Raw genomic sequence first — 25,408 nt, forward strand, 5'->3', positions numbered from 1 at the left:
CTCCCTCTCCAATCTTGATTTCATTGGAAGAGAAAAGGGACTATATTATTTGAAATTATTCTGGAATCAAGAAATTTAAAGACTTTAAGTAGAACATTCAAATCTTAAATAACTTTAACAAGGAATCCAGCTGACCTTAACAAGTTACTTTGCTAGTAAATGGGAAATGGACTGAGTCATGCTGGACGTAATTTCATTAGGACTTCAAACCATCCAGGAAAGAATGTGCAATTATACCATTTTATAATACAAGTTTACAAAAATTTACTACCCAAATCACGAAAAGTTTGTGTCCATGGCTAGCTTATTTCTAGAAGATCACTCCCCCAAAATAATCATGTTTCCACTCTTCACTTCCTTCTCCATGTCAAAAATACCATCTTGACTTCTTCAGGAGGAATGGATATAGTGGGCCAGAAAAAGAAAATGTTGAAAAGACTAAAAGCAGGAAATAAACAGAGTTGGTAGGGAAGACAAATAAGAGTTGTTTGTTTCTAATTCATTCTAAAACACGAGATTTGCATTTACCAGTCCTTTCTGCTAAAGTCATCCACCTACTGGAGAGGAAAGCCTCGACGTGAAGTCTGTGGAAGAAAGGTAGTTGACAGAAAAACTGTCCTGGAGGTGACTGACTGTCAAGGAGAGAAGAGGTAGTGGCTTGGTGCTTAACGAATAAGTGCCTGTCTAGCCAGCTCCTCTTCTTCTCTTGACTTGGGTCAACCAATGTAGATGTGATAAAAATCATTGGCACCAAAAGCAGCATTACACTTGGGGCATTTGCTCTGGTGGGTGTCATAGCGTGTATTCACACACTCAAAGCAGAAAACATAAAAACATTTGGTAAGTACAGCATCCTTTTTACACATGTTGCATGGACAGGTCAGGCGTGCTTTGTAATCCTTAATCTCCTCCATGAGAATCTCATCACATTTGGCTACATTGTCTGGTTTCTTAGTGGTCTCCAGGTTCCTTTGAAGTCTAGAGATGTCCTCTTGGGCTTGTCTGAAATTGAACATGTCCTTTTCTTTTGTGACACTGTTCTCCACTATCTCATATTGAAAATCATGTAGCTTCTTCTGGGCCAACTCCAATTGTGCTTTGAGGTCATCTGTAAGCTGGGCTGCCTCCATTGCTTTGCATTTATTCATCTCTAAGGCTTGGGTCCTAAGACCTAGCTCCTTTTCCCCTGTGCCAATGTTGCTCTTTAACAGATGCTCCTTCTCTTCCAGTTTCCTTACTACCTGTAACTGGGCATTGACCTGAGTCTTCAGAGTCAAAACCTGGTCTGCCAGCTCCTCCTTCTTTTCTTTAAGCAACTTATGGATCTGACTGGACTTGGTACGCTCTGACATGAGATTGAAATTTGCATCATCCTTCTCCTGCAACTGCTGCATCAAACAAATATTTCGCTCCTGCCTGTCTTCAAAGGCCTGGTCTGTGACATCTGTCTCAGAGAGGAGAGCTTATTCCTCCTGCTTGGGCAAGGACAGCTTCTTCTGCAGATATTCTTTCTGCTTCTCTACTGCCCAGATCTTCTTCAAGGCATCTTTATCATCCATTTTCTGATTCTCTTTCTTCTTATCTTCTAGATCCTTGAGTCTTTGCCCTAGATCTTCCAACTCTGCCTTAGACTTCTCAGCTGCCATTAGCTGAACTTTGTCTCTCTGTTCCTTTGGGGCAGAGCGGTACATATCTAGCAACAGTTTCATCTCCTTTTGACTCTCTTGTACCTTCTTGAGTTCAATCTTTAATTGTTTGATAATTTCTGCTTCTTTTTCCTTCCATCCTCATGTTTGCCTTTCTCTTTATCCTTAGCAGAATCTTTTTCTGACTCTTTTAGTTTCTGCTTCTTTCATTCTCTTTCCTTTTCCTGCTCCTGTTCTCTTTCTCACTCCCTCTCTTTCTCCTTCCTGTCTCGCTCTCACTCTTCTTCATCCCGTTTGCACTTAATTTCATTGGAATCCTCCTGAGATGTCTTCAATGCTGATGATTGGTTGGATAAGTCCTCAGGATCTTGTTTTAGTTCTGCAGGCTCATCCTTAGCATCCTGAGTACTAGACTGAGACTGCAGGAGGACACTGCCACTACACGGATGTGTCTTGTTCAGGTCACACTGGGCTTCTCTCAGTTTCCACTTATACCTGAGGACCTCCCCTTTCAGCTGGTGATTGTGATTCTGGAGGCTACTGATGAGGTGGCACATCTCCTGATTTATAGAGCCTGCTTGTTCATTGGCAGCAAGAATCTGCTCAAATTCTATCCTCAGCATCTCATACTCCTTGTGGACCTGGGCCAGTGTATCTTCTAGCTGGATCACTTCAGTCCTCAGCTTCTTATGAAGACTAACCTCCTCTAGCTCAATGAGCTCAACCTGGCACTGATGGGTTTCCCTGGTGCCATGAAGCAGAGTCTGAGCCTCATCTAAGTGTGCTTTCAACTGTAGGCTCTCATTGTATATGACAGAGAACTATGATTGCATGCAGCAATATTCTGAAGTTTCCTTCACCTCTTCCTCCACTGTGCTCCGCAATTCCACCTTCAGCTTTTCATTTCATGTAGTGACTTCCTGAAAGTCTTGCTGAAGTTTCTCCAGCTCACAGGGATGGTTCTGAGCCAACTGTTTTTCTTCTCAAGGTCTGCATTCATTTCCTCAAGCTTCTGGGCATTGATAGTGATTGTGTTGCCATAGAGACTGCTCCCGCTCCATACATCTTATAACTTTTCGAATTCACCTGTTCTAGGATTTCTGCTAAGTGTGGGTTAAGTCACTGTTTCCTCTTTCAAATTCTGTCAATATCCCACTGCAGATCATCAATCATGGACTCGAGGCCAGATACTCATGACTCAGCTGTCTTCACTTTACTCTGCAACCTGGAGAACTCCCGAGACATGGTGCGATGCTTCTCCTGAAGAAGGTCTGTCAGTTCCTATAACTGCATATTCTCTTGCACAAGGAAGGAATTCAGCTCCTGCACTGCTTACTCCACTATCAGATTATCTCCACTATTTAACTTCTGGGATAAGAGCTCCACAATTTCTTGCAATTTATCATAGACAGTCACAATCTGGGATACAGCTCAGTGGGAGGACTCCACATGCTCCTGCAGCTGAGGTTCCATCTCTTCACTGGAACTGCCGGCCAAAGTAGCAAGGAAAGAGAAAGCTGGCTCTTGCCCTTCCCCTCTCTCTAGGTCATCTTTCTATTCCTGATTATTGTCAGAGTCTGGTTCTGGTTCGGGCACAACCAGGGCTTTTCTTTCTGTTAGTAGATCTCCCAAACCTTGGTCCAGATCATATTGTTTAAGGATGATATGGATGTTTTCATCAAACTGACTCCAGTACCAGTTGAGAATCAATAGTGAGGCATCATCAGTGGTCTGTCATTTTTCCAGTTTTTCAGTGGGCTCACGGAGTTCATCTTCAATGGCCTGCCATTGATCCAGCATTTCTGCCAGCTTGTGATTTTTGGTTTGCAGTGTTTGAATGTCTTAACTCCTGCATTGAAGAGGCACCCCCTAGGTTAATTGCTTCCACCATTGTCCCTGAATCTTCAACAGCTGTCTTCTTCTCCGGAGGCATGGATGTGCCCGGCTCTCCCACTGCTGTTTTATTTCCAATTCCTGACATCTTGGCATAAGATGATAGCTATTTTCCTGGGTTCTTTTAACTTGTGCTACCGGGAAGCAGAACGTGCAGCAGTTGCTCACCAAGGCCAGTACAGCCGTCTCACGTCTCACCCCTGACCTGTGGGGAAGACAATTATTGTTAACTATAATTTCCCTATTGTACTATCAAATACTAGAACTTATTCCTTCTATCTAATTGTATTTTTGTACCCATTGACCAACTTCTCTTTATCCTCCCCTTCCCCATTCCCTTTCCGGCCTCAGGTAACCACCTATCTACTCTCTATTTCCATGAAATCTATTATTTTAGCTCCAACATAAGAATGAGAAAATGCAATATTTGTCTTCCATGTTGCTGAAAATGACAAAATTTAATTCTTTTTTATAGCTGAAGAGTGTTCTATTATGTATATACCACGTTTTCTTTATTCGTTGCTTTGCTGATGGACACTTAGGTTGATTTCATATCTTGGCTATTGTGAATAGTGCTGCAATAAACATAGAAGTATAGAGATCCTTTCAACATGCTAAATTCCCATCCTTTGGATATATACCCAGCAATGGGATTGCTGGGTCATATAGTAGTTCTATTTTTAGTTTTTTGAGGAACTACCATGCTATTTTTCCATAATGACTATACTAATTTATATTCCCAACAGTAAAAGAGCATTCCCCTTGCTTTGCATCCTTGCTAGTATTTGTTATTTTTTATCTTTTTCATAGTAGCCATTCTGACTGGGGTGAGACAATATCTCATTGTGGTTTTTATTTGCATTTCCCTGATGATTAATGATATAGAGAATTTTTGATGTACCTATACGCCATTTGTATGTCTTCTTTTGAGAAATGTCTATTCATGTCTTTTGCCTATTTTTTAATGAGATCATTTGTGTTTTTGCTATTGAGTTGTACCAGTTTCATATATATTGTGGTTATTAATGCCTTGTTGGATGGAGAGTTTGCAAATATTTTCTCCCCTTCTGTAGGTTGTCTCTTCACTTTGTTGATTCTTTCCTTTACTGTGCAGAAGCTTTTTATCTTGATATAATCCCATTTGTCTGTTTTTGCTTTTGTTTGCCTGTGATTTAGAGGTCTTGCATAAGAAATCTTTGCCCAGAAAAATGTCCTGTAGTGTTTCCCCAATGTTTTTGTCCCCTAGTTTCATAGTTTCAGATCTTAAATTTGAGTCTTTAATCTATTTTGAGTTAATTTTTGTATATGGTGAAAGATAGGAATCTAGTTTCATTCTTCTGCATATGGTTATCAAGTTTTCCTGGCATCACTTACTAAAGAGACTATTCTTTCCCCAGTGTATGTTCTTGGTACCTTTGTCAAAAGTGAGTTGGCTGTAAATGGATAGATTTATTTCTGGGTTCTCTAATCTGTTTCACTGGTCTGTGTGTCTCTTTTTATGCCAGTACTGCTGTTTTTGTTACTATAGTTTTGTAGTATAATTTGAAATCAAGTAGTGTGATGCCTCCAGCTTTGTTCTTTTTGCTCAGGATTGCTTTAGCTATTTGGGGTCTCCTGTGGTTATGTACAAATTTTAGGAATTTTTTCTATTTTTGTGAAGAATGTCATTAGTATTTTGATAGGGATTGTGTTGAATCTGTAGGTCACTTTGTATAGACATTTTAACAATATTAATTCTTCAATCTATGAACATGGGATATCCTTCCATTTTTGTGTGTCCTCTGCAATTTCTTTCATCAGTATTTTGCAGTGTTCCTTATAGAGAGATTTCACTTCTTTGGTTAAATTTATTTCTAGATATTAAGTGTGTATGTGTGTAGCTATTGTAAATAGAATTGTTTTCTGGGTTTCTTTTTCAGATTGATCACTGTTAGTGTATAGAAATGCCACTGATTTTTTGGTAATTTTGAATACTGCAACTTTACCAAATTCATTTATCAGTTCTAAGAGTTTTTTGGTAGAGTCTAGGTTTTTCTAAATATAAGATCATGTCATCTGCAAACAAGTATAATTTGACTTCTTCCTTTACAATTTGGATGCCCTTTATCTATTTCTCTTGCCTAAGTGTTCTGGTTAGAAATTTCAGTACTATGTTGAATAAAAGTGGTGAAAGTGGGCATCTTATTTTGTTCCAATTTTTAGTGAAAAGTCTTTCTATTTTTCCCATTCAGTATAAACATAGCTGTGTGCTTGTCATGTACGGTGTTTATCATGTTGAGGTACATTCCTCCTGTACTCAAATTGTTGAGGATTTTGAACATAAAGTGATGTTAAATTTTATCAAATTCTTTTTCAGCATCTATCAAAATGATCATATGGTTTTAGTCCTTGATTATATTGTGTGTATTATGTGATGTATGTTTATTGATTTGTGTATATCAAACTATCCTTGCATCCCTGGGGTAAATCCCACTTCATCATGGTGTATTATCTTCTCGGTATGCCATTGGGTTCAGTTTGCTAGTATTTTCTTGAAAATTTTTTGCATCTGCATTCAGTAATATTTGCCTATAGTTTTCTTTTGTTGCTGTTGTATCTTTGTCTGATTTTGATATCAGTGTAATACTGGCCTTGTAGCATGAGTTTGGAAGTATTACTTCCTCTTTCATTTTTTGAAATCATCTGAGTCGAATTGATATTACCTCTTATCTAACACATTAACTGTCATGTGAGCTGTATTTAACTCATGCTAGTTTTCAGCTCAGGGCCTCGTGAAGCATATATAACTCACATGTCTCTTTACCTTGGGAGCCTTTGAATTATTATAATCTGCAATCATGTGGTTTTTCTACAACACATTTTCTTGTTTCAAATGCTTTAGTGTCTTCACCATGCATAGTACTTAGAATGAGTACATCTCCCTTATCCTTCCATTTGAAGATGACAACTCCCCTATCACTTTCTTGACCAATTACTTCATTCTTGTTCAGCTTCACCCTTACTACATCTGGCGGGTTTAGTCTCCTGTTACTTCTTAGTGTGCCCACCAGATATGTAGAGTGCCCAAGGAGTTGATGAGCTAGATGGATGCTGGTGTAGTAGTTGTCAGTGTATAAAACACATCCACTATCTAGTAAACCTTCTAATAGCTTCATGACAACCAAGGATGAAACAGGAATACCAGATCTTGCTTCCTTCCCACAATAAATTTTCACATTCCAGGTGTAACAATCTTCTAGACAAAGTTTGAAAAGTTTTATTCCAAATTTCTAGTCCTTGTTTTTTATGTACCATATGAAACTCAAACATCCATGAGATGGCACCATTGTTTCGTCAATACATATTTCTTTTTCTGGAACTACATCAACCTGAAACCTTTCAATAAGATGATGAAGAAGTGGCTGGATCTTGAAGAGACAGTCACCAGGAGGACATTCTTCATTTTTAGAGAAATGCTACATTCTAAGAAGCATTTCAAAGTGGTTATGTGATATAAGCTTTTTCACTGAATTGTCATACAAAATGTTTTCTTACCAATAGTCCGGATGTCTTGGCTTCTTGCTAAGGCCCATCCAAAACAATACTCCCCAAAATCATTTCATTTCTTGAGAAGTAACATCATAACCCTTTTTTAGTCAGGAGTGGGGTCTGATATTACCCTTTTGTAAAGTCTGACTTGCGTAGATATTAGTTTCCTTCACCATGTAGTCAATAGCATCATCTGTTATGAAGAATTTTTTTTATTTTATTTTTTTATTGATACATAATAATTGTACATATTCATGGATTACATGTTACATCTTGAAACAAGCACACAACATACAATGATCAAATCAGGGTAACTGGGACAAGATTCACCTGAAACATTCATCATTGCTTTATGTTGGGAGCATTTGAAAACTTCTAGCTATTCTGAAATACAGTAAACTATCGTCAACTATAGTTGCCCCATTGTACCACTGAACATGAGAACTTCTTCCTTCTATTAAACAGAATTACCCCTTCACCAACATCTCTTCATTACCCCATCCCACCACCCTGACCAATCTCTAGTGGCCACCATTCTATTCACTACTTCCTTGAGATCAATATTTTTAGGTCCCATATTTGAGTGTGAAAATGAAATATTTGTCTTTCTGTGCCTGGTTTATTTCATTTAAAATAATGTCCTCCAGATCTATCCATGTTTCTGCAAATGACAAAATTTCCTTCTTTCTCATGGCTAAATAATATTCCTTTGTGTACATACACCACATCATTTTTATCCATTCATCCCTTGATAAACCCTTAAGCTGATTCCATAATTTAGCCATTGCAAATAATGCTGCAATAAACACTGAAGTGCAAATATCTTCTGGTTACATTTTATGACTTTGCCTCACCCAAGCGATGTTTAGAGGCATGCCCTTCCCCTCTACAATGCTCACCGTGTCTATGACCCTTAGTTGTGAGTTTGTCCCCCCAACCCCCTAATCCCTGGAGAATATTACTATCATGTGAGCACCATAGTGGTGATCAGTTAGTACCAATTTGACAGCGAGTATATGTGTAGACTATTCCTCCGATCTTGAAGAATTTGAAAAAATCATTAAGGTGTTTTTTTCATGGAGATCTCTTACACTTTTGGTGGGAACACCAGGATTACTTTCAATGAAGTCAAAAAAATTTCATGTTACTTCCTGATACTGGACCCAGGTCAGAGAACTTACACTAGTCACTACAGGTTCTTCCAAAACATTTGACAAAGAGTCACTATCACTGAAACCGGCTACAACTGCTTGAATTGTTTCAGTAATATATTTTGAACAACCTTCCCCACTGGAAAGATCTGTTTGTAATGTTCTTCTTCTAGCTTTTCTTGGTGGGCTGCAACTGCTATCAGAACTATCCCCACTATCTCCACTAGGATGGTACTACTCTGAATCATCACTAAATAGATTAACATCTTCATCATTCATGTCCAAAACTGTTCACCATTTCCTCCAACAATTCCTTATGCTCATTTTCTTTAGAGAATGAAAAGTGCAAAACAAACTTATGCGATGATCACAGCTCTGGTCACAGAAGCTATATTAAAGTAGAACTGGTGGCCAGGTGGGAAAGTCCATAGCATGCCTGTGCACTGTGAAACCTCTGCTCATTGTTTTTGCTGTCAATCAGCACGTCTCTCCCAGCTCCTGTCATCCTGCTCTAGCCGGCCTGCCCAAGCATGCCACACATGCTGGACTGTGTTCTCAGATTACCATAACTTCCATTGTGCATTTCCCCTTGAATGTTTGCCTGGTGGCTCTTTGGATGAAATTGATACGATAGTATGCCACGATGTGACATTGTTGCACATACTTAGGGGTATGATTCAGAGGTCGTCATCTAGCACCACCCAAGGTCCACTCCAGACATAACTAAATACCTGTAGAATGACAAAAGACTCAATTCCAGAAACAAATTCCATAAGTGTGTTGTGAGTCACATACAACTCACGTGGTATGCAGTGTAAAAATTGATTCTAGAGCTGCGTGAGTTGCATATAACTCATGCACAGAAAACAATAAAAAATAACAATTTTTTCATTAAATCAGAAAGGATCATTTTGTTTTTAAAGCTTTTATTCTATTTTCATAATAAAACACCGTGGCCCCAAGGAAAAATTTTTTTTCTAATGTGGTAGCTGATATGTTAAATTTTTGATAGAATTTAACATGGAACCATCCATCAGATCCTAGGCTTTTCTTTGATGGGAAATTTTGTTACTGCTTTGATCTTATTACTCATTATTATTCTGTTCAGGTTTTCCATTTCTTTATGGTGCAATCTTGATAGATTATGTGTGTCCATGAATTTATCCATTTCTTCTAGGTTTTCCAATTTGTTGGCATATAGTTGTTCATGATAGTCTCTAATGAACCTTTGCATTTCTGTGGCATCAATTGTAATGTTTCATTTTTCTTCTCTGATTTTATTTTGTTTTCTCTCCTTTTTTCTTATTTAGTCTAGCTAAAGTTTTGTTGTTTTTTTAAACAAAAACTTTTCATTTCATTGATCTTCTGTATTTTTTTAAGTCTCAATTTCATTTATTTCTACTCTGATCTTTATTATTTCTTTCCTTCCACTAAGTTTGGGTTTGGTTTGTTCTTGCTTTTCTAGCTCTTTGAGGTACATTTTTAGATTGTTTAATTGGAGTCTTTATATTTTCTTATGTAGATCTTTATTGCTACAAACTTCCCTCTTAGAACTTCTCTTGCTACATCCCATATGTTATGGTATGTTGTGTTTCCATCTTCATTTATTTGAAGAATTTTTAAAATTTCCTTCTTAATTTCTTCATTGACCCATTGGTCATTCAGGAGTGACCAGTTGGCTGCTTAATTTCTATGTATTTGTACAGTTTCCGAAGTTCTTTCTGTTATTGATTTCTAGTTATATTCTGTCATGGTCAGATGATATACTTGATACAATGCTGATTTTTTTTTTTATGTTATTGAGACTTGTTTTGTGGCCTAACATATGGTCTATGCTGTAGACTTAATGAAATCTCCATCAGAATCCCAATGTCTTTTTACATAAATGGAAGAAATGATCTTAAAATCTATAAGGAATTTCAAGGAACCCCCAAATAACCAAAACAATTTTCAAAAGAAAAAAATATGGATTCTTTTCCCCAGTGTATGTTTTTGTCTGCTTTGTCAATGATTAGATGGCTATATGAGGATAGTTTTATATCTGGGTTTTCAGTTCTATTCCATTGGTCTATTTTAAGTATTATTTCATCCTTGCTTGAGCTAAGAAAATATTCCTTCACATAAATATACATAAAATAAAATCTTCATAAGAATATATAGGAAACTCATTCGCATTCTACATTTATATATATATATATATATATATATCTGTATTACTTTACTTTTTAAAACCCAATCACTAAGACAGTAAAGATATTTTAAAATAGATGTTGAACTACACTAAGAGTTAAAGAAAATAAGTCAGAAAATTAATACGATGATTTTTTGTAACCCATCAAAGTATTTCATGAATTTGCCTGATATTATAAATTACCTTGGGTACTTCTTAAAAGTACAAATTCTCATGTCTCAACCTATACCTACTAAATTAAAGCCTCCAGAGGATGAACCTGTGAATCTAAGTGTCATTTACATATTGAGGATGTCATCCAAGAAAGGACAGGTTTAGGAAATCCTGGAAGATGAGACTTATCAGAAAAAAACCTAAAAAAAACCCCAAACAAACAAAACAAAAAATAATTTTGCTGTTAAAGTTAAGGAAATGCAAAGGAGCTATGCAATAGGACATTCACTGAAACTATGGTTGTAATAGAAGAAATAGGAAAAAAGTCTAAATGTCCATCAATAGGAAAACAAAAAAATGAATTATCATGCAATTATGCAATGGAATACTATACTGCTATAAAAATAAATGACCTACATCAATATATATATATCAACATAGCTGAATCTCAAAAACATCATTTGTAAGAAAAGCAGTTTGTGTGTGTGTTCATATATATGTGTATGTATGCACACATTTAAAACACATAAAATAACTCTGTATTTGCTTATATGTACACATACATACATTTGTGCATATATATTTTATACTGTATATAAAAATATGGTTGCATGCTATTCTCTCTATTTGGTATCATTCAAATATTCACAAATTAATATGATTGATTACAACCTGTATTGATGAGGGTGTGAACAAACAGACTTTCTTTTGGAGGGTAATCTGCATATATGTACACATTATTGAAACAATATACATGGAAATAATGCCAATAGGAATCAATTGGGGATTGGCTATAAGTTATGATAATTTCAATACTCTCAAGACATTAAAAACAGTAGAATAGTTAAATATATACTAACCTGAAAATATTTTCACTAACTTGAAAATATTTTCAAGAAAAAAAGCAAATAGAACAGTTTATGGTATATGATTCCATTAAAATAGATGCATGAATAAATTATGTGAGTATGATAGTAAGTAAAGAATATTTAGGCTGGTCGTGGTGGCTCACGCCTGTAATCCTAGCACACTGGGAGGCCGAGACGGGAGGATTGCTTGAGCTCAGCAGTTTGAAACCAACCTGAGCAAGAATGAGACCCCATCTTCACTAAAAAGAAATAGAAAGAAATTTGGCCAGGCAACTAAAAATATAAAAAATTATCCGGGCATAGTGGTGTATACCTGTAGTCCCAGCTACTTGGGAGGCTGAGGTAGAAAGATCACTTGAGCCCAGGAGTTTGAGGTTGCTGTGAGCTAAGCTGATGTCACAGCACTCTACCGGGCAACAGAGCAAGACTCTGTCTCAAAAAAAGAAAGAATGTTTAGTAAGAGTATATGCTAAAATATTTATTTTTATACATTACATGTTGATGTATTTTTAAAATTCTATATGAGAAATTTCTAAAGGCAAAAATAGACTAATCTTTAAGAAAATTTTATATGGAATCAATTGCACAAAATATTTTTAAATGACCATTTAGTTTTCAACTGATTCTAAAATGGTTCAGAAAAAATAATAATACATCCTTTCTGTATGAAGAGAGAATGACAAAGCAAATGTAGCAAAAGGTTGAGAACTGAGAAATGAGTGAAGGGTATGTGAGGTTTTTTGGTCTATTCTCAAAACCATTTTGTAAGTTTGAAATTATTTTATAATAATGTTTTTTAAAAGACCACTTACATAACAATGGGAGATTTCTCTTTGATTTTTTGTTTTGCTTTGTTTTGTTTTTGTTTTTTCACCTATGACAAGGTTTCCCAATTCTATCTGATGTTAAGAATTACATCAAGGAACTTTTAAATGCAGGTTCTCAGAACTGACTCCAACCTAATAAACTAGAATATTTAGAGAAGAAGTCTAGAAATCTTAACCTCAGGTGTCTGTTATGAATTGGCAGGTTTAGAAAACATTACCTGGTGACCTGACAATAAGTTTTTTGAAATATAAAACAAAATGAAAGAAAAATTAAAATAAAATAATACTTAAAAAATAAAATAAACCAGGCTATACTCAGTATTGGTGGATATATGAGAAAATAGGAATGTTCATACATCATAGACACTAAATTTGAGCAGTATTTTTCTAGACTGATTTCTATAACAATGAAAAACATCCACATTCATATACAACGATGACAGTTCTAGGAATTTAAAACTCTGATATTAGTACCAAACTTCTATGTACACAGAAGTTCAATCAGCATCGTCTATAATAGTGAAAACTACAAACAGCCCAAACGTCCATAAATACAGAAATGAATGTGTGTGTATTATCTTTGTTTTGAAGGGAAATATTTGGACTGATTTAGAGTAAAACAGTGTATTTCTTGGGATGGGGATGACACTGATATTATCCTTCTATCTTATCTCTATTTTCTAATTTTGCTTACGGCTTTTTCGGGCACCTTGGGAGCTTGTTCAGATCAGGCTTAGAACAACCTAGAAGTGCCAGAGATTTTAACATACCCAGGGTAACATCCACCCAAGTCTGAGTACAGATACCCCAGCTTCTCACCACTAGTTGGGATGATTCTAAGGAGCACTATATACTGACTTAGAGGGTCTCCAGCATGATTGAACTGATTGACCTTTGGTCATGTGAGTCTCTGGGGCTATATGTTTAAAGACTTTTTCCATCTGAAGATTATACACAAAATAACATATCATGTTCTATTTTAATGGTTTTATGTCTTTTTATCTAAACATTTAGTGTCTATATTTAAGTGTATGAGAGAAATAAGGCACTTCATTGTTTTTCAAAATAGCCAATTACCCCAGCATCATTTCTTCAATAATTCTAACCTTTCCCCACTGATTCAAAATATTTCAGTCAGCTTAGTAGCCTTTCTCCGTATTTGGATTTGACAATTGGTTTTCTCTTCTGGTTGATTTGTTCTACATTTATGTGGGAGCAATATTATTTTAACATTGTGGTTTCACAATACTTTTCATCTGTCAGGGTAGTTTCCTCAGATTATTGTTCTGAATTATTGGAAGACTTCACTGATGTTCTACTTTAGAGATGAAGCTGGAGTGTTATTGTAAGATGAAGTTACACTAATACAATTTAGAGGAGATCATTGGTTTGTCACAGGCTTTCAAGATCTGAAAAATCCACCAGCAAAGCTTTATTAGACTCAGTGTATTACCTCATGGAAGGACACACAGATAGAAGCCCTTTACAAGGGGAACTACTGGCTAAGGTTTACATTTCAACGTCCTTAAAGCGGGGGAGGGGCATGCTGTCTGGAGGGTCTATATTTATAATATGATTCAGTAGCAGGAACAGGTTGCCATGTTTTTACAACTTGAACCTTATTTTCTCAATTAAATAATTATGTTGTCTCGTTATAACATCGAAAAATGAATATGTACTGATAGGAGGCAAAACGAAAACAACCACCTCCAAAAAAAAAAAAAAAAAAAAAAGAAGGAAAGAAAGGAAAATAAGGTGAAAAAAATTAAATGCCACTTTCTACCTATTTTCTAGACTTCCTAGCCTCGTGCTCCTCACCCCTCACCCGGGTTCGAGTATGGGACAAGACCCACAAGACTTTTCTGGTAAATTCTGGGTTTTACTTGCTGGGAAGTGAAGAGGAGAGAAGTAGGTGTTTAGGGTTATAGGAGAGGAAGAACTAATATTTTAAAAGCTCCAGCACAAACCAGGAAAAGACAAACACAAACTACAAAATATTATGTGGCCCGTTTAGTTTTGGGGAACGCTAAATAAGAAAAAAATAGAGGGGTGGGCAATAGCCTGTAGTAGTGGTAGAGAAGGCAAGAATGAGAAAGGTGGCCCCGCCCATGCTCTCATCCCCACCCTCCTGCCGCACTGCAGGTGTGAATGGTAATTGGGAATCTGAGCTCACAGTGACGTGGCCGTTACCAGACCCAGAGCCAAAGTGTAGATTGGTCTCTCCCAGTTGCGGTCTGGTAGTCGTTGGTGACAGTGCGCCGGCTAGTTATTGGCCTGAAGGCAGACGAGCCAGCTGCCTAGGAAAGGAGAAAAGTGGTAGAAGCTGACCTCGATCCGATCCGTGGCAGGTTGGTGAGCGCTGACTGGGGTGGGGATGGCAGAATGCAAAGACCAGAGCGGGTACAAAACTGGATTATCTACCCCTTCCTTCCTCAACACCTACCGTTTGGTGTAAGAAATGGAGGACTTGCGGGGAGGATCTCGAGAGGGGACCCGGGTTGTAAAGGGGTACCAATAGGAATTTCCTAAGATACGAGCGATCGGGTAATGTCTGATGGAGTCGGGCCACGAGAGGGGATGGCGAGGAAAAGGCCTGATTCCTGCAGGGCCGCGGGAGTGGGTGCGGCCGCGGGAGTGGTTGCAGCCGCGGAGTAGGGGGTGAGGAAGACGGATCCTGCCACGGTTTTACGCCTGAGTTCCTGGTATCTTTTCTTCACCTTCGGTCCCTTTGGAGCTGGAAATGGTGGGATGTGGGGGCCAGAAAGAGGAATTGCTGCAGAGGACGGGAACAGGGATTAGGTCTGGGAAGCAGGTACCTATTTCAGCGGTTGAGCAGCAAGTGAGCTTTTGACTGAGGGATAGAGACGGGGGGTGGGGGGCGAGAAACGGTTTCTGGTCCCTGTAGGTCGGTGTAAGCTTGGGACCCTGGGGTAAGAATGACAAAGCGCTGACATCACAGCGGGTCCTGGTATGCAGTGCCCACACACCTTTTCGCCCATCGACCATTTTGATGCACAAAATGGTGGGCAAGGGAGGGGGTGGGCTGGAGAGAGGACAGTGGGTTCCATAGGGGCTTGGGGGATACCCAGATTGAAATTCTTTGTAAACAAACCACGTCTCCACCCAACAAGATCTTCTAACTCCCCCGCCCCGCAAGTTGTCCATCTGCGTTCAAGAAATGGTAATTAGGTGACGAGTAGGAGGAGACAGTGGGGATAGGGAGCCTAAAGAAGAGGTTAAGATGGTTTCGAAATAATTATCTTTGATTACAATGCCTGTTTCTGGAAGATGGGGTAGCCTGTCACAGGCGGGAAAAGAAGCTGTGAGACAGGATGGAGGAGAAACAGAAGGTGGTGACGCTTGACTAGGAGAGCGCTAAGTCAACAACGGACCTGGTTGCCCCCAGTACCAGCAGTTTCATCAAGTGATTAGTCCTGGCCATTGTCATATTTTTGTCTGCAGGTCTTTAAGTGCGTTGGCGCAGCAGATTTCAAGGCTAAGAGAGAAAGACTCCCTCTGATCCCTGCAGGTAGGAGGTTCCCTGAGGCACTCTGGTGTAGGAGTATCAGGGATCCAAACAGAATCTGGGGGACTCACAGCTCTCCCTGTCCGAGTTAAGTGCAGGAGAAACCTGGCAGAGTCTGAACAAAACAGTGAACCTGTGGCTGGTGAAGGAAGGAGAGAGTAAAAGGGCGAGGTCTGGGGCGCCCCTGGAGGGCTTATCAGTATCCCTAGGAGGTTAGGCCTGGTCTCTCAACTGCTGCCTCGCCTACCACCCGTCCTACATTTTGGTAGAGGGAGTGGCCTGGGAAAGGATTTTCAGGCAAAACGGTGAGCTTTAGGGTAAGGCTGGGTTGGGGCGCCCCCTAGAGGGTGAACGAAGTTTCCCAGGTAGGAAAACCTTTGCCAGACAGACCTCTGAATCCTGTTATCAATCCCTTTTCTTGCTTTTTATTTCCTAGGAAGAAGAAACAAGGCGGGGAAAAAAACCCTCAACATGGAAAACGCCCCCCAGGAAAACAAAGTTGGGAAGAAAGCTCCAGTGAAGAATGAAGAAGCAGCTCGTCCCTTGGGAGTTGGTGAAGGCCAGGAGCCAGGAGGAAATATTAGAGGGGGCTGGGTTCCACCTGCACAGGATTTTGGAGAGGATGTGCCTAATAGGCTTGTCAATAACATTGATATGATAGATGGAGATGCAGATGATATGGAACGGTTCATGGAGGAGATGAGAGAGCTAAGGAGGAAAATTAGGGAGCTTCAGTTAAGATACAGTCTGCGTATTCTTATAGGGGACCCCCCTCACCATGATCTTCATGATGAGTTTTGCCTTATGCCTTGAATCTTACAGTTAATTATTATAATCCCCCTGCTTTCCAAACTTGTATTGCCCTAGTATACCTTTAGTGTGAATCTTTTAGTGTTCTTCTGCCATTTTCTGATTGAAGATTTCATTTTGACCTAGTCTGTAAGTTTTTTTGTCAGCAGGGGAGTTTCATCAACTTGCATGGAAAGATGTTTATTACATGTTGTAAAGTTAATAAAGCAATTTAAAAAGCAGTCTATAGGTATACTATCTCATTTAAAAGCATGCATATTTTTACTATATGTAAAATATAATATGTATGAAATATATATATTAAAACCAGACTATGTTTTTTCTATGTAGTATAGTGATAGGTACTTTTTAATGTCTTTATTTTTTTCTTGATTATCTGTTTTTCTCACTTTTCCAAAATGAATACATATGTTTTACATGTGTCAAAAAAAGAAGCTAGGAAACTGCCAATCAGCTTATAAATGGAATGGGGGCAATTAATAAATACTTGAAACACAATTTAAAGACATATAAATCTTGTATTACCTCTGGATCTCTTATTTAAAAGCACAAACCTGGTAATTATTATAGATACATTTCTTTAAAGTCAGCCTATTTATCTTTAAAATGAAGACAATATATGCCTTACAGGGCTGCTGTGGGAATCAAATGAGGTAAGGACTGAACCCTGTGTCTGGCTGTATCCACACATGCAAGGCCCCAACCCTCTAGGCGCCTTTCATTTGGAGGGAAGGTTCCAAAGCGTGTGCCTACCAGCAAATCCAATCAACAGTCACATCGGTGCAGGTTGAGTATCCCTTACACAAAATGCTTGGGACCAGAAGTGTTTCTCATTTTGGGTTTTTTTGAGATTTGGGAATATTTTCAATACACATAATGAGATATCTTGGGGATAGGACCCAAGTCTAAGGATGAAATTTATTTAATTTTTATATACACCTTATACATATAGCCTGAAAGTAATTTTATGCAATGTTTTAAATAATTTTGTACATGAAACAAAGTTTGTGTACATAAGGTCAGCTGGGGAATTTTCCATTTATGGTGTCATGTCGTGTTCAAACAGTTTTGGAGTTTGGAGCACTTCAGATTTTGGATTTGCAGATTAGTGATACTAACCCTGTAACACTTTTCTATTACTCTGCTGTTTTCTATTTCCTAGACAATGCCATGACTATCAGGCATTTCTTCCCCTTCTGCTTCCTCCACTGGCCTCTACCACTGCTGATATGCTGGACTCCTGAAGGTGACAAAAACCCACTGATTTCTCTGGATTCCTCAGTGGTTTGAATCTGCATTTTCCCCTTTCAGAATTGTAAATAATACCCCTCCGTGCTTTACAGTTATACTTAAACCAGGTTTAAATGGCTTAAGTATAACTTACCAGTGCTGCTTAGGGATGCAAATAGGCCTTTACGGTTTTCTCACACCTCCTTTCTCATCCTCCCCTAAACAAATCTGAGTGACTCATGATAGTATGCTCAGAATTGGACTATCCCTTCCATCCTCTGATAAATATGGCTCAGTCTCCTTTACTCTCCCTTCTCTGTGCAAACAGTGCTACAGGTTTCACCCTGTACATGCACAGGAGTTCTAGGAGGGAATTTATGTCTCCAAGATTGTTCTGAGTCACACCATCCTCACCCCTGGAGTCCCCAGTAGCCTTTGCTCACACTAACCCACATAGATCCAGAGGAGTTTCCCCCTTTCTTTGCTTCAAGATTTGTTGTGCCAAATAAGCCTGTAATCACAGACTGATGGGAACGAATGGATGAGACTGAGGACCTAGTAGGCGGATCCTGGTTTTAGAACATCTTCCACAGTCATCACTGCTCCTCACTAGACTGTGCCCTTCTCACAATAAATATTTTGTCTCATTTATCCTGGTACTCTCAGTGTTTAGCACAGGGCCTGGTAAGTTGTAGGGCACAACAGTTAATTATAGCTGAGTCAAAAGTCCTGCAATCTAGACTCAAGTTTGCCTCTGATCATTTATGGGCAAGTAACTGCTTTTTCCTACAGACTGCAATTTGCAATTTAAAAAGAAATGTAGCAGAGAAAGCATCATACACCAATTTCAACACATAGACTTATCATAATATCATAAATGTCATATCAATGTGTGCTATACAGACCAGCTGCATCAAAATCACCTAAAGAACTGGCTAAAAATTCAGAAAACTGTGTTTCACTCTACACCCACTTCATTCTAGTTAATCAAGACATCGCTGGACTTACATAAATTAAAGTGGAGGCTCCAGCTTTAGTTCAAGTTTGTACACTCCTTTCCCCATCACATATTATGTACAGAGAGATAGATGATAAATAAATAGATAGATAGATAGATCTAATACCGGTGAAAGCACTGTATAAGATCTTAATTAATCTACTCATACGAGGCATTATTTCCCCACTAGTCTGTGCCCTTCTTCAAAAGAAAACTGTCTTTTGCTTTTTAATGTTCTTTTCTTCAGTGCATAAGTTCTCAACCATGGCTGCAGATTTGAATCATCTGAGAAAATTTTAAAGTGGTGCTTAGGACCCACTTCCAATCAACTGAATCATGCTCATTAAAGGTGAGACCAAGGGATCATTACAGTGTAAAAGATCCCATGGTCATTCTTATACATATGTGGAGTTGAGAATAACTGAGTGAAATTTATGGCTAAAATATCTTTGGTTTATTTTCTCCACACTACCCCTGACTGTGCAACACTAAGCAAGTCAATTCATTTATCTATAATTTATGTCTTGTGAAAGAAATATCACAAGGGATGAATTGCACTCCAAAATCAGCACATGAGATTCTTTTAAGATATTATATGCCAGTGTTCCTCCAAGTTTGCTAGGCTATCAAATACTTCAGAATTCCATGTGGAGCTTGTTTAAAATACAGAATTATGGCCCCACACCCAAAATTCACTCTTTGTCAATGGTGCTTGGGTAATTACATTGTTAACAATCTCACAGATGGTTCTGTTGCACACTAGAGTTTGAGGATTACCTGTATACATATTTTTTACCTTGAGTGTATTAAAGACAAACCAATAAAGCAACTAAAAATAGAGATAAATGTTAGTCTGAATTCAGGGAAAAGATCATCAAGGAGAAGAGTTATATGAACATTAAAATATAATACAAAGATTAAATCATAAAAAGAAAGATTGACATTCACTATGTAAAAATACTAGATCTTCTGTAAAGTAAGACTGTAAATGAGAATGTAAATTAGTACATGGGAAGACTGTTGATGGGAATGCAAATTAATACAGCCATTATGGACAACAGTATGGAGGTTCCTCAAAAAATGAAAAATAGAACTATCATATTATCCAACAATCCTACTACTAGATATATATCACAAAGCAATGAAATTATTATGTTGAAGAGATATCTGCATTCCCATGTTTACTGCATCATTATTCACAGTAACCAAGATGTGGAATCAACATAAGTGGCCATCAACAGATAATGGATAAAAATGTGGTATATACACACAATGGAATACTATTCAGCCATAAAAACAAATGCAGTCCTGTCATTCGCAACAGCATGGATGAATTTAGGGGACATTATGTTAAATGAAATAAGCCAAGCACAGAAGGACAAATACCACATGATCTCACTCATATGTGGTATCTGAAAAAGTTGATCTCATAGAAATAGAGAGTAGAAGGCTGGCAAAAGTAGAGGGCAATGGATTGGGGAGAGGTTGTTCAACATTCTTCTCAAGTATACACAGAACATTCTCCAGGATAAATCATATGTTATGCCACAAGAGAAATCTTAACAAATTTAAGGAGATTAAAATGATATGGAGTAAGTTTTCTAACCACAATGATATGAAACTAGAAATCAGTAATAGGAGGAATTTGGAAAATTTACAAATGTGGAAATCAAACAATATATGCCTGAACAACCAATGAATCAAAGAAGAAATTAAAGAGAATATTTAAAAATATTTTGAGAGAAACAAAAATAGAAACACAGCATACCAAAACTTATGGGATGGAGCATAAGCAGTTCTAAAAGGGAAGTTTATAACAATAAATGTCTGTGTCAATTTTTTAAAAAATCCAAAATAAACAATCTAACATTACACCTTAAGGAACTAAAAAAAGAAGAATAAACTAATCCCAAGGTTAGTAAAAGGAAGGAAATAATAAATATCAGATCAGAAATAAATGAAATAGAGACTAGAAAAAACAATAAGACAATAGGAAAGATCATCAAAAGTAAGACTGGCTTTCTAAAAAAGATAAACCAAATGGACAAACCTTCAGCTAAACTAAAAAAAAAAAAGAAAGAACACTCAAATAAACAAAATCAGTAATGAAAGCAGAGATGTTATAACTTATATCACAGAAAAACAAAGGATAATAATAGACTACTATGAATCAACAAATTAAATAACCTGAACAGACAATGAGAAAAAACACTGAATCAGTAATAAAATTCACCCATCAAAAAAGCCCAGGACCTGATGGCTTCATTGCTGAATTCTACCAAACATTTAAAGAAGAACTAATAAAAATCCTTCTCAAACTCTTCCAAAAAATGAAGAGGTGGGAATACTTTTAAACTCATCTTAGGAGATCAGCATTACATGTATACTAAAGCTAGACAATGGCATTACAATAAAAGAAAATTATACACTAATATCTCTGATGAACATGGATGTAAAAATCATCAAAAGATCCTAGAAAACTGAATTCAATAGTGCATTAAAAGAATCATACAGTGCTCGCTTTGGCAGCATATATGCTAAAATTGGAACGATACAGAGAAGATTAGCATGGCCCCTGTGCAAGGATGACACGCAAATTCATGAAGCGTTCCATATTAAAAAAAAAAAAAAGAATCATACACCATGATGAAGTGGGATTTATTCTGTACACATCGAACAATAACTCCCCATTCTCCATTTTCCCCTCCCTATACCCTCTGCTCTATTTTCTGTCTATATGAATTTTACTTTTCTAGGTACCTTATATAAGTGGAATCATATAGTATTTGCCCTTTGGTGTCTGGCATATTTCACTTAATATAATATTTTCAAGGTTCACCCATATTGTAGCATATATTAGAATTTTATTCCTTTTTAAGGCTGTATAGTATTCTATTGCATGTATATGTCACATATTTTTTATCCATTCATCTCTCAGTGGACATTTGTGTTGCTTCCACCCTTTGGCTATTGTGAATAATGCTGCTATGAACATGGATATACAAATATCCATTTGGGTCCCTGCTTTCAATTATTTTGGGTATATACCTAGAAGTGGAATTACTGGTAATTTATGTTAATTCTTTGAGAAAAGGTCATAATGTTTTCCATAGTGGCTGTACAATTTTACATTCCCACCAGCAATGTGTAAGAGTTCCAATATCCCCACATCCTCCTTGTCTTTGTCCATTTTGTGTTGCTGTAACAGAATACCTGAGGCTGGGTAATTTATAAACAAAAGAGGTTTATTCAGCTCACAATTTTGCAGGCTGGGAAGTACAAGAAACATGCAACACACATTTGCTCTTCTTCTGTGAGGGATACAAGCTAGGTCAAAACATGGCAGAGAAGATCAAAGGGGAAGCAGAGATGTGCAAAGAGATAAAACCCAAGGGACAGCCTAACTTTAACAACTCATTCTCAAGGGAATTAATCCATTCCCATGAGAACCAGTCTTGCCAGAGCAAGAACTCACTCACTATCGTGAAAATGGCACCAAACCATTCATAAGGGATCCACTCACCCCCATGACACAGATACCTCCCACTCAGCCCCATCTTCCAACACCACCACATTGAGGATCAAATTTCAACTTGAATTTTGGTTAAGACAAACTAAAACCATAGCACTTGCCAACACTTACTATGTATTTTTGTGATAATAACCATCCTGATGGGTATAAAGTGGTATCTCATCATAGTTTTGATTTGGATTTCCTTAATGATTAGTGATGTTGATCATATTTTCACATGCTTATTGACCATTTGTATATCATCTTTGGAGAAATGTCTATTTAATTTCTTTGCCCATTTTTAAACTGGGTTGTATGGGAGTTTTTGTTGTCATTCATTTATAGGAGTTCTATAGATAATCTGGATATTAAACCTACATCAGACATATATCCTCAAATATTTTCTTCTATTCTGTAGTTTGCCTTTTCAGCATCTTTATAGTGTCCTTTGATACAAAAAAACATTTAATTTTGATGAATTCCAACTTATTTTTTCTTCTGTTGCTTACAATTTGGATGTCATATGGAAGGAACCATTGCCAAATCCAATGTCATAAGGCTTTCTCCTATATTTCCTTCTAAGAGTTTTATAGTTTTATCTCTTATATTAAGGTCTTTGATTCATTTTGAGTTAATTTTTTTAAATGGTGTAAGGTAAAGTTCCAACTTCATTCTTTTGTATGTGGATATCCAATTTTCCCAGTCCCATTTGTTGAAAAGACTATCTTTTCCCCCATCAAATGGAAGACAACTGGATGAGACATTCACTAGAGTAGATCAATAATGGATTTGAGGTGACTGAAGAAAGAATCAGTAAACTTGAAGATAGGTAAGTGGAAATTATGAGTCTGAGGAACAAAAAAATTAAGGAAGAAATGAAGAAAAATAGACAGAGACATAAATACCCTTGGGACATCATTGAGGATGCCAGCATAGACACAATGGGAATTCTATAAAGATATGAGAAATAGAAAGTTGCAGAAAAATATATTTGAAGAAATAATGACAAAAAATGTTCAAATGCAATGAAAAACACTAAATTCCAGCTTGCTTATTATCAGAAATCATGGAGGCCAGAAGACAGTAGGACGACATTTTCAGAGGGTTGAAAGAAAAAGACTGTTAAGCAACATTGCTTTGCCATCAAACTTTCCTGAAAACTCAAAGTATAAATTAAGACATTCCCAAATAACAAATAAGGAGATAATTTTTAACTAGCAATACTGTCCTACAAGAAATACTGATGAGTCCTTCAGACTTAAATTAGAAAACACTAAATGTTAACTTAAATCCACATGAAGAAGTAAAGAACACTGTAAGGTAACCTAATAGGTAAATATAAAAGTGTAGTAGGCTGAATATGGAGTTTCCAACGTTATGCATGTCCAAACTCTTGTAACCTATGAATATTACCTTTTGGCAAAAAAGAGACTTTGAAAATATGATTAAATTAAGGATCTTGATATGGGGGGATTATCTTGGATTATCTGGGTGGGCCCTAAATGAAATCACAAGTGTTATAATGAAAAGGAGGCAGAGGGAAATTTAACACAAAAGAGGAAGAAAGCAATGTGATTGTGGAAGTAGAGTGACATTTAAAGATACCATGCTGCTAGTTTTGAAGATGGAGGAAGGGGACATACACCAAGAAATGCAAGAAATTCATCTCTAGATGATAAAAAAAAAGCAAGGAAATGGATTCTTCCCTGAAGCCTGCAAAGACAGTATAGCCCTGCTGACTTTGGTTACATCTCCATGAAACTATTTAAAATTTCTGAACTTCAGCATTGTAAGAGAATAAATTTTTGTTGTTTTAAGCCACTACGTTTATGGTAATTATTATAGCAGCAATAGGAAATTAATACAAATAGTTATATATGTATATTTGTCCATAACTCTTTCCTATTCTATTTGATTTAAAAATAAAATTCCATAAAACAATAATTATAAAACAATGTTTATAGGCTTAAAATGACTAAAAATATAATAGCTAAGATGTAATTTCTATGACAATAATAGCACAAAGAATGAAGGAGAGAATGGAGGTCTAATAGAGCAAACTTTTTGTTTCTCACTGAAATTAAGTTAGAATTGATACAAACTAGATTGTTTTAAATTAATATGTTAATATTAATCTCTAGGCCAATCATTAAAAAATTTTTTTAAATCTTGTAGTAGGAACAAGAGAACTAAAGGGCACATTAAAAATACCTTTTTAAAAAGAATACAATAGTGAAGAAATAGAGGAACAAAAAATATAAACGACATATTGAAAACAAATAGCTAAACAGCATATGTAAGCAGATGTAAATGTTAACTTATCCATAACTACATTAAATATAAATTGATTAAACACTCCATTCATAAGGCAGAAATTAGCAGAATAGATAAAAAGCATGATTGAACTCTATCTTATCTACAAGAGAACATTTTACATAGAAAGAGTCAAATGAAATGAATGTGAAAGGTTGGGAAATTATATACCATAAAAATAATAACCAAAAGAGGAGTAGCTGTTCTTATATCATACAAAAAAGAATTTAAGATGAAAAAATGTTATTGTAGAATGATAAGAGTGTTTTAAAACAACAAAGTAAATCCATCAGGAATATATACAAATTATAAACTTATATGAACCTAACAATGGAGTTCCAAAATATATATAGCAACAACTGATACAATAGAGTAAATTTAACAATAACAATTGGAGATTTCAAAACCATACTTTCAAAAAATGAATTGAATAAGTAGAAAGAATATCAACAAGGAAAGAGAACACAAACAGAGCTACAAAAACAACTAGAATAACGGACATATAGAATACTCCAAGCAACGTCAGAATACACATTTTTGTCAAGCGCTCATTGAGCATTCTTCTGGATAGACTACATACTAGACCATAATAAAATCCTATATATACTTAAAAGGATTGAAATTATACAAATGAGATTCTCTGGTCATAATAGAATTAAATTCATAATTAAAAACATAAGGAAATCTGGAAATCCTACAAATATGTGGAAATTAAGCAATATACTCCCATTTAACCAGAAGAAATCATGAGAGAAATTAGAAA

The 25,408-nt window shown here is 36.7% G+C and overlaps 1 protein-coding gene, 1 non-coding gene and 1 pseudogene across 2 annotated transcripts; 2 read left to right on the forward strand and 1 right to left on the reverse strand.

Moving 5' to 3' along the window:
- Positions 1–716: 716 nt before the first annotated feature.
- On the reverse strand, positions 717–3,627 carry LOC138378536 (E3 ubiquitin-protein ligase BRE1A pseudogene; annotated as a pseudogene).
- Positions 3,628–15,716: 12,089 nt separating this feature from the next.
- Positions 15,717–16,811, forward strand: BEX5 (brain expressed X-linked 5). The gene is made up of 2 exons (XM_069464052.1): positions 15,717–15,787; positions 16,221–16,811. The coding sequence occupies exon 2, from the start codon at positions 16,256–16,258 to the stop codon at positions 16,595–16,597; it is 342 nt and encodes a 113-aa protein (XP_069320153.1). The 5' UTR covers positions 15,717–15,787; positions 16,221–16,255; the 3' UTR covers positions 16,598–16,811.
- Positions 16,812–21,334: 4,523 nt separating this feature from the next.
- Positions 21,335–21,441, forward strand: LOC138379241 (U6 spliceosomal RNA). Its single transcript, XR_011232024.1, has one exon. It is a non-coding gene; the product is annotated as a U6 spliceosomal RNA (small nuclear RNA).
- Positions 21,442–25,408: the final 3,967 nt, after the last annotated feature.

Source organism: Eulemur rufifrons, chromosome 30 (genome assembly GCF_041146395.1).
Source record: "Eulemur rufifrons isolate Redbay chromosome 30, OSU_ERuf_1, whole genome shotgun sequence".
Lineage (NCBI taxonomy): Eukaryota > Metazoa > Chordata > Mammalia > Primates > Lemuridae > Eulemur > Eulemur rufifrons.